Source organism: Lycorma delicatula, chromosome 2 (assembly GCF_047948215.1).
Source record: "Lycorma delicatula isolate Av1 chromosome 2, ASM4794821v1, whole genome shotgun sequence".
NCBI classification, from domain to species: domain Eukaryota; kingdom Metazoa; phylum Arthropoda; class Insecta; order Hemiptera; family Fulgoridae; genus Lycorma; species Lycorma delicatula.
This window is the reverse complement of record NC_134456.1, coordinates 222440536-222451281: the sequence shown is the minus strand read 5'-3', so window position 1 is coordinate 222451281 and position 10746 is coordinate 222440536. Positions and strand designations below refer to the sequence as shown.

The 10746-nt window shown below is 27.7% G+C and overlaps 1 protein-coding gene across 1 annotated transcript in view; it reads right to left on the bottom strand.

The window, feature by feature from the left end:
• Positions 1-1634: 1634 nt before the first annotated feature.
• Positions 1635-10746, bottom strand: part of LOC142319680 (long-chain fatty acid transport protein 4-like) — a 98654-nt gene continuing 89542 nt past the window's right edge. Inside the window, exon 11 of the mRNA XM_075357228.1 lies at positions 1635-10293. Coding sequence (XP_075213343.1) covers positions 9988-10293 — 306 coding nt within the window. The 3' untranslated portion in view covers positions 1635-9987. The remainder of the gene's footprint in view (positions 10294-10746) is intronic.

Below are 10746 nucleotides of genomic sequence, written 5' to 3'. Positions count from 1 at the left end.
ACGTTACTATTATTGCTTCAGGTATTACTTCTTGCTGACTTGTGAATTAATATTCAAGTAAATATAGATACAGACAATTTAAGAAGTGAATTTGACAGACTATTAGATGAAAGTTTATCTGATATTGATTTTACGTCTGATTTCTCTGATGCGCTGAAAAATAAGGGTTTGACTTATGTTGGTACCATAAAAAAAAAACAAACTAGAAATTTCTTGCAGTTTCTTTCCTGATAAAAAAGAAAACTATACATCAGTGAGTTTGCTTTCACAGCAGATAAAACTCTTGTATCCTATGAGCCACAAAAAAAAATCCCACTGTAATATTGATTTCTTCAATGCACCATGATCCAGAATCGAGAAGATAAAAAAACAGAAATAATAGATTTTTAAAATATCACCAAAGTTGGAGTAGATAGTCTAGATCAAAAAAGGTTCGTGTATTTGGTAGGTCGTTGCAGTTGGTTGTATGGAAAGGCGAGAATTTCTCTTATCACTTGGAAGATAACTCATAAACAGCCATTTGATTCTGTGATCTCAAAAACAGAACCTACCCGAAGAACATCGATCTGTAATATTTAAGAGTCTGGGAAGAGATGAAGAGGTTACAGAAACTTGCAGGTCTGAACAGGATCCAGGCCCTTCAAAAAGGTGAAGGTATCATCTGTGTTCAAGAAGTAAAAACAAGAAATACACCGAAAGGTGTTCTAAATGTTCAGAAGGTGTTTGCAAGGAGCACAGTACTAACGAAATAGTCTGTATATACTGTAAAAACTGATGAGAAAAAAAATTTTTTTTAAATGTTACTGCTGGCCATCCAAAGTTTTCATGTAGAGATATTTTGTTTATTTTTTTTAATAGCAGTCAAAGAATATGTTTAAAATTTACAAAAATACAGAAATTAAGTTAAAATAGTTTCAGTTTTTTAAGAAAAGTTGTTTTACTTAGGGTCTACAAAAAAAACACAGTGTTTTTTAATTTATTCTAAAAAATATTAATTAAAATAAGCGAAAAATACTCTGACTTGTAAAATTTTAAAATAAAATATTGCAAATAATGTATAAATAAAAAAATAGTAACTACTTTGGTGAGCTGCTTTGGTAGTAGCTACTTTGGTGAGTTAAGGAAAAGCTTGGGGTAAAAAATACCCCACCCGATATGTGATATTTTTTCACCATACCAGTTACAGGTTAACCTCTAAAATTAAAACTCATTAGAGGTTGAAAAGTGAAAATAAAAATCTCCACAAATCATACCCTCTTAAAAATATGATTTGAATTCAGAACTAGCTGCAAGAAAAATTGGTTTTCTTTATTAAAAAAAAACAAACTTAAGAGTATAAAAGGTGGGTAGACGACAACTTTTTTATTCCATATTATTTAAGCATCACATAACTGAAAGACTTAATCATTAGTGCAAGTTATAATTACTGCATTATTTACTTACTTTAATAGATTCACCTGCTTCTATCAGTGTTCCATCGCTCTCAAGCTTAGTTTGCTTTATGATGACGACTAATGAGAGAGTATTAAGATATTTTGCCAACAGAAAATGACCAACTTTACACAGTTATAACTTAAATGATACAAAATCTAATTAAGAAAAATGCTCCATTGATACAACAAAAATTAAAATAATACATTCAAACAAACCAACTTTATTCATTAATAACAATCTAAATAATTCTTTGGCCTTTATACATATAACATTTTTAAATCCTTATTCTAAAAGACCTTATGATTAAACAATACAAAAATATCTCATGAAGTAGTAAAACACATTTTTCTTTTACATAAAACAAATGTTTATAAAGATTAAATTTTTTCCACATTTTTTCAGTCTATAAGAAATTTAAAACAACTCAAGTGATTTAACGATTTATTGAAATATATAATATACAGTTATTTTATTTAAAAAAAACAAAAAACACAATAGAATAAATAAAGTTAAATAAAAATCAGTATCTAACTAATTAAGTAATAAATGCACATATTTTTTATAGCTGTAAAAAAAATTGAATACTAGGATTATGAGATGAATTAACAAATATGTAACAAGAAATAAATCTAAAATCAGACAGAAAGCATTAACCAAATCTCCCTTAAAAAAAAACATTAAAAAGTTTGTACGTACATCATACACAATAAAAGAATATAAACCACTTACCAACAAATACAAAAATTTATCTCAATAGCCTCCATAATTTAATGCGATCACGCATTTTTATTTCTTTTTTTTTAATATCAGGCAATTCAAAAAGGACTTCACAATTTTAAAAGCATATAAACATTTATTGAGATAACTTATTGATTCGGTTGAAGTCTCATTTCATAGCAATTTAACACATTCAAGTTTTGACTCACACGCTTTATTAGTATCAAATTTGGACACCAGAATTGCTAAAAATGGATATATTTACTGGTTCAGAATGTGGTCGCTGTGTTTTGGTTTCACAATTTGTAGTCAGCAACTAGATTGCAACATGATTTTCATAGAGAGTAAGGTAGGGAACTTCAAAGTACGCACAAAATTTACTCTTGGCACCAAACCTTCGTTGAGTCAGGTTATTCTGTTAGACGTACAAAATAACCAGGACATCCGCGTGCTTCTGAAGCTGCTGTGGGACAATTTGGTGAAAGATTTGTATCTAGCACAAAGAAATCATCTTAACGTGCTTCATGTGAGACTGCAGTTCAATGTAATTTTTTTTATCTAGACATGCTTCAAAATTTTCTAATTCCTCGGTTAGATGATGATGATGACCAAACCTGCCATTACTATCAGCAAGATGGGGCATCACCTTACTACTGCCTAGAAGTCTGAGATTTTCTTGATACACAATTCCCAAGTCGGAGAATTGGTCATAAAGGTCCAACTGCATAGCTTACTTCCCAGATTTGACCCCGCTACATTTTTTTTTGTGGGTTTCATTAAAAATCAAGTTTATATACTATCTTTGCCTGCTGATCTTGTTGAGCTAAGAATTTGAATTATTGCCACAGCTGCAAAGGTAACACCTGACTTGCTAGGTACACTCTGGAATGAAACTGACTTCAGGTGGGATGTATGTCACATTACAAATGTAAGCCGTATCGAATCAATGTGAATGTTGGATGACAAACTTTATGTTATTCTATGAAATGAAACCTCAACAAAATCTGTAAGTAATCTCAATAAATTATGAGCTTTTACATTTGTGTAGTCCTTTTTGAATTACCTGGTACTGTGTTAAATGTATAAGTAGTATCTAATACTTCCTGGAGTAACAGCCAAAAGGTAAAACAAGAGAAATATAGTAAAAATGTTTTTTTCGTAGTTAATTAAATAAATCCATTATCAGCAATCTGGTTATAAATTTTAATAGTCCAGCAAAAAATAGAGATTGAAAGAATTACTTGAGAAATCTTGGAAGGAAGAAGGCAAACTGTTTAAACATCCCAACCCCGTAGGGGGAAGACACCCACCTTGTGACATTATTGGTTGCCACAACACCCCCTCCGTTCCAGAAACTGTTTAAACAACTACTTTTGGCTAAATTAAAAATTTAAACTATTTAATCTTTACTATTTGTTGTCTATTTTCTTTTTTTTCTGTTTAGCCTCTGGGAATCACCATCAGGTACTACTTCAGAGAATGAATGAGGATGATATGTATGACTGTAAATGAAGTGTTGTCTTGTACAGTCAGGTCAACCATTTCTGAGATGCGAGTTTAATTGAAACCCGACCACCAAAGAACACCGGTATCCATGATCTAGTATTCAAATCCATATAAAAGAAACTGCCTTTACTAGGTTTGAATGTTGGAGCTCTCGACTTTGAAAACCAGCTGATTTGCAAAGATGCGTTTATCACTAGACCAACCCGGTGGGTTACTATTTGTTGTCCATGAATCTTTAAATGTACTGAGAACTGCACATGGTATCATATATTTGAAATGTGTTTTATATAAGTTTTTTACATTCATTAGATTTTGTGATATATTTTTTAAGGAAAACGATCTTGAATATGCAAACTGCTTCATAAATTTCATCTTCTCAGATGAAATTTAGAAAATAGATTAGGGAAAAACATTACACTTTCATGAAATCTGGAGACTTTGAATGGATTAATTTCAGTGTTTTATTAATGTTTTTTTTAAAATAATCTCATCCTTCCACACAAGAAAGCATGACAGATTCTGTACAATTAAAAAAAAACCTTAATCACACATTTAAAGTTTGAATTAGTATTTGCTTACTGATCCAATAAAAATCAAATGATCAGATTTAAAAAGTAATTACTCATAAAACACTGACTACCGTACATGAATATGAGATGAGTACAGACAGAGAACTTGGATTAGTTAAGGGTTTACCTACTTTGGTGTTATGTTCGTTATCCTGTTATAAAGCGTACAGGAGATCTGAACAAAAATGAATTGCAACAACTTGTGGTATTTTAGATGTGATGTTTAAGATAGTATTAAACAAATCCTTGAGTGATCTGTAACTGTGAAATACTTTAATATCTTTTTAGAGATTCTGTTCAAAATTTACTCATCCTTATTATGTGCAACATTAAGAAAAGAAAACTAAAATATTTATTTTGAACATGTGATGAAGGCATTAAAAGAGAAGAGTTGGAGGCGGTTGAAATACTATAGAATATGATTTAAGGAAAATATATAATGCAAAAATGATCCAATAAAAAAAAAGACATCAAATTAAACAACTTATTTGACTGGTATGATACCTGTTTACTCTACTTCTGAAATGAGTTGGCTGCAATTCTTTACTGCCAACAGAAATTCAAAGGTTATCATGACAACTGTTCTAAAAGGCCATGGAAGATAAATAAAATAGATGAATTTGTAGATTTAAATGAATTCATACTTTCATTTTGTTTTTAAGAAGTGTCTTTTAATTAATTTAAATTTTGTAATAATTTTTTTAAAAATTGTTCACAAAATCTTTGTTTTGTACAGAAATTAGTTTGTTTTCTTTTTGATGAATAAACCACAGAACAGTAATCATATATAAACTTATATAGTGGATGGACTTCATATTGATAATTCTACAACAAAACTGAGTAATGAAAATGAGTATTTTGGAAAATCAAGATAAAAAACAATCAACTTGTTATGTCATTAACAAGAAAATGACCACACATCATTTTCTATATTTTCAAATAAAACTATATAGAAGCAGAAAGAGCACACACACACCCACACACATATATTTTTTTCTTTGCTAAAATTGATCCTTTTGAGATCATTTTCCTCTGCACTATACAACTTATATTAATCTGATTAACCTAAGTACAGAATAATTATATTATATTACATTATTCTGCACTTTGGCTGATCAGATATATATATATATATATACGATATATTGTGTTGTGGTAAGTTTAAATACCACCACTACCACCAAGTACAACAACAATAAACTTATAAGTAACCCATAAAAAACTGCTACAATTTCTTGTAAATATTAAGGAGAAAATGAACTACCTAACCATCCTCTTTCAAAATGCATAGCATTAAAAATAGGGGTTACATCTTTGTATCTATCGCAATGGTAATCAGTTTTAAAAAAATATAAATAAACATTCTATAAATTTTATTAAAAATAGTACTAATTAACAACAGTTTTAACAATAAAACAACATTATGCTAATAGTTCCACAAAGTAACCATCATAATTTTTACACTCTTTAGCATAGTCAGGATATGCTTATTATTCAACAGTTAAGGAATATTATGCACATTTTTACAGAAATAGTCCCTCAGAAAAATATAAAATGTATAAAAATATATTATTAAATAACGCAAAATTAAAATCATTAAATACAAGTCAGATAAGATAAACAAATACACACTTGCAATAAAATATTTTGTTTTATATTACCATAACAGTACTATTTGATATGAATTATTTTTGAAAATCATTTATGAAAGTTAATGATAAAATGATAACGTTAGCTAAAATCCAGATTTAATAAACGTTTTGGTCATCAGAATTTTAAAAGCTATACATGCAAGTTACATTACAACAATATACACTGATTATTACATCAATATTTGAAGTGGCGATTGTTAAAAAAAAAATATATATATATAGAACATAATATGAACAAAAAAGTTTATGTACAGTGTAGATCCTCTCTCATATTTAAAAGTTTTCAGAATGCAAAAAAAGGTAATAGTGAATTAGTGCAACAGTAAAATAACTTATATTTTTCTTTAATATAAATAATAAAGAAAAATAACAAAAACAGAAAAATAAGAAATCAACATACAAATTAATTAATTTTTTTTAAATTTAATTATTTTACGTTTAAGGTAATTAAGATCAAGGTGTAAACCTAAGAGTGCTTGAAGTCAATATCATTATTGAACTCGAATTGCAGAAAAATTTTCTTTGGATCTTCTAGTGATCTATAAACGGTACAAACTAAGGGTTATAGTGGATAGAGCCAATTTTAATACAAAAACTAACTCGTGTTATGTTTTTAACTACCAAAATTAAGAAATAAAATGAACCAAAATTCTTCAACCTATTTTACAATAGCAAGTAAATCTTTTAAATATTTGTTATAATTGATTATGAACAATTTTTTGCATAGTACTTAATCCAGTTTAATGTGTAAAGATTTAGTGCCATTTTAAAAATAATTAGGTTAATTAATAATTTTATAATAATTAAGTTAATTTATGACAGTAATATACTGTAAATCTTTTAATTTACCTTTTCAAATGTATCTGTCTACATACCTTTTTAAATTTAAAATTAATGCACTTAAAATAAAATTTGACTGTAGTAGAAACAGTATTATAAAAATAATTTTCATCATTATTTATTTACGATTAACTTTGTTTTGACTACTTGACATCTTAAATGGTATCTAAAATTAAATGTTACGTCATGTAATTTTACATATTTATACCGAGCGGGCGGCAATTAACTTCCTATTGAAAATTGTTTATAACTTTTTTAATACTTACTCAATTCTCATGAAACAAAATGCTTTTTGTTCCTTACAATGGTAGAATTTATTACATGATATCTCATTTATATCCTTGCAGATACCAGTGGTGGACCATGGCGCAATGTCCAACCATGCGTTAGTGGGCTCAGCTGGCATCCTGTTATGAAGTATGGCAGTCCATGTTATAAATATTGAGATGGTGGCAAAGTGTAAACAACCTCGTGCCTTGGTAAACGCAAATGCTGGTTGGGACGTCATGGCCCTCTTGAATGGCCAGCAAGGAGCCCGGTCAGGGCTCCTTGCCCTGAGTGTTAGGTCATAACACTCTGCGACTTCTTCCTCTGGAGGTGACCGAAAGAGTTAATCGCACAAAACCAAACTCTTGAATCAGAAACATAATGCTGGATTATCGGCAGAAGTCTGTCGCAAACATCTCCATCCATTTACAAAAACCGGTGGATAATGGTGATCTTTATGTGAAATTTTAGCAATGCATAACAATTCTACCATTGTAAGGAACAACATGTTTTTTGTTTCAGTAAAATTAGTTAAGTATTAAAAAAGTAAAAAACTATTTTCAATAGGGAGTTAATTCCCATCCATTCAATGTAATGTTAATTTCAAAGCATTACATACAGATCAAGATTCATTATTTTTATAATATGGTTAACTTATTTGTTTTTCTTATTTTGAGAATTCGGCATAAATCTTATAAAACTTATATTTACAAAACAATTGAATAAAGTACAATTACAGTGAAGAAAACCAGTTCATCAGATGAAAAACTTACTATTAACATCGGTATAAGGTTATTTCAATATTCTTCTTTAATGCGAAAGCAAATTTATACTTAAAAATATGTAAAGAAACAAACACATGTTAACTTGTACAGGTGTATCTATCTACATTAACCTCAGAGGTGAGCCAATTACGTATCAATAAAGAAAACTTTCAGATGCACATTACAGTTTGCAATAAATGAGATCAGCATTTGGATATATATATCCCTCTAATTCTTTGTAGTAATTTTAAGTTGATTACTGGTGTAGATTAGCTAACAACACATGTAAACAAACTCTTAAGAGTTTTACAAAAGAACACAGCTCTACACTTTGTAGATATCAACTAACTTTACACTGTCTTTAACAAAATTATCGCAGAACAATTCTCTGTTAAAACTATTGAAATAACTTATTTTTTAATTTAATAATCTTATCTAAGTTTATAAAAAAAATCCATATTTTATTACTTTGGATTTAATTTATAAATATAATCAAAAACCGATTAGTAACAAGATGTAATATAGGAAAATAAATAACATCAACATAAACATAACAACTAATACATAAAATAGCTGCAAATAAATTCTTAACAACATAAAATCAATACAGTAAACCAACATAAAAAATAAATATTGCACTGAAACTTAATATGGGATTTATTTAATTTAAAACAAGGTAAAATAATAATAATAATATTAACAACAACAAAAGATATAATTATTTTTATTACATTAATAATTATCATTATTAAGTTCTGCTAAAAAATTATTATGAATACAAAATCATGAATGGAAATACTTTATTTCTGAAAAAGAAAAATACACTCTTTTTTCAGACAGAAAAAAAAAGAACATTTAATTTATAGCTGAAGTAACATAAATTGACGACTCATAATAAAACAATTGCTGAAAAACCAAAAAACTTCAGCCACAATGCTGGTTCCACATATAAATTTAAAAAAAATCTAATCAGGACCAATCATCAAGTCATCATATTTCTGTCATTCATTCGTTCTAAGTTATTTTTATATTATATGCAAATTAATTTTTTCAGAATGAGATTAATACCATTCGGCAAAATTAAACAGTTTCATAAACAACGATTTTTATTTTTTTTGTGTAACATCTACCACCCACCACCTAATTTATTGTTACTATATACTCAAGACTCAAAAAAATAAACCTGTTTTATAACTCTTAGGTAAAAACATACTTATCGCTTTCCTCAAGATATAAGTCTCAAGTTTGAAATATTTCAATTTTATGGAAGTTTTGTTTAAATAAACATACAAAATTTTAAGCGATTAAAAAAACATGAATTAGATTTATATTAAATAAAGAAAAAAAAAAATAAAAATAAAACCTAAAAAAATGTTGACAGAAATCCATCAATTTTACCAAAAATTCTTTGAAAAATCTTCGTGTGTAATATGTATATTTTGAAGGCCAATGATAACTGTCACTTAATGTTCAATCACTTCTGCAGAATACTAAACTATCTAAAAAATTTTAAATGAGATTAAATTATTTGTGTAAAAGAAACCGCAATTAAAATATTTATGGCGCAAACACTTAAAACCCACCTAAGAGAGTTAATAGAATGTATCATAATGTTAAATACTACAAATCCTACCTCATCACCAGTATTACTAAAAAAAAAAAAAAAAGTTGAAAGCAAACAGTCTAGAAAAGATTGTTTATAACGTTAAGATAGTCTAATTAACGATTGCTTTCATAACATAACCATGAGAAAAAGGAATTTATGAAATAAGTTTACTTCAGGAAATACAAAGAGAATATTTTGTTTCTGATAAAACAGTGTTCTATTCTATAAACAGAAGTTTTAATATGTTTATTCATCCCTCATACAAATACGCACATGAACAGTTATACAGCCTAACACGAATGAAATAATTAGTATATAAATAAATATAATTTGTTTTCTTTGCAAATGCACTCGCACCAGGAATGTATAAAAATAGATACTATTCCAAATTCATAAAATATATATTAGAACACAACTCACTAAAATATATTTTTTGTCTATAAAAATATAAAGTAAAAATATCTCTTTCAGTTTAATAAATATTAAAATACCTCTTCAAATATATTTCATTAAATATTTCATACTTGTTTCAATATTAAAAGTAACCGCATGTACAAATTACAGACTACTGACCAGACATTTATAAAATAATAAAATAAATGTGGACATAAGAAAATTAAATAGATACTTTTTCATAATCTTTCTTTTCCTTCAAGAATGCTTGAATAAAGTTCAGTTGTTAATGGCACAAATGTTTTATTTTTTCTAAAATAAAGCGCATCTTTAATTCTTTCTGGATTAAATCCCTCTGCTTGAAGATCAACTTTTTTCAACTTAAATGTACCGGTCAACTCTACACTCTCTAATATACGAATAAATAATGGTCGAGCATATGATGGAAGTTCCTGATCAAGACCATTTGCTAAAGTGTTAAAATCTATTTGATTTTCGGGATCTGCAATAGCTACCATACCTGCTTTTCCTTCCATATCGCCAATCTGTAAATTAAACAATATATATAATTTTAAAAAAAGCCTAATTTAATTTTTAGAAATACCGTAAATATTTTTAAAATTTAAGATTCATGTCCACTACAGATGGCAGGGAAGATTATAAAAATTTGAATATTTTTAATGACAAAGAGAAGCAAATTTATCTTTAATAAACTTTTTTTACTAATAACATAATAATTTCTAGTTATAATCTTCAGTAGCTAAAATTATCATAAAAAGTTTTTACAGTATGGAGAACATATACTTTCCATTTACTATATTACATACTTATTCAAAATGTTTTCATAAAAGTTTTTTTTAATTACTACTACTCCTACAAAAATCCCACAAAAATCATTAAAAAGAAGTTTACTTTAAATAAAAGCATAAGTACCTTTTTTCTAATCCCAAACAATCTGAGTGATCTGTTTTTTTTAAATTTAAAATTCTATGTTCAGA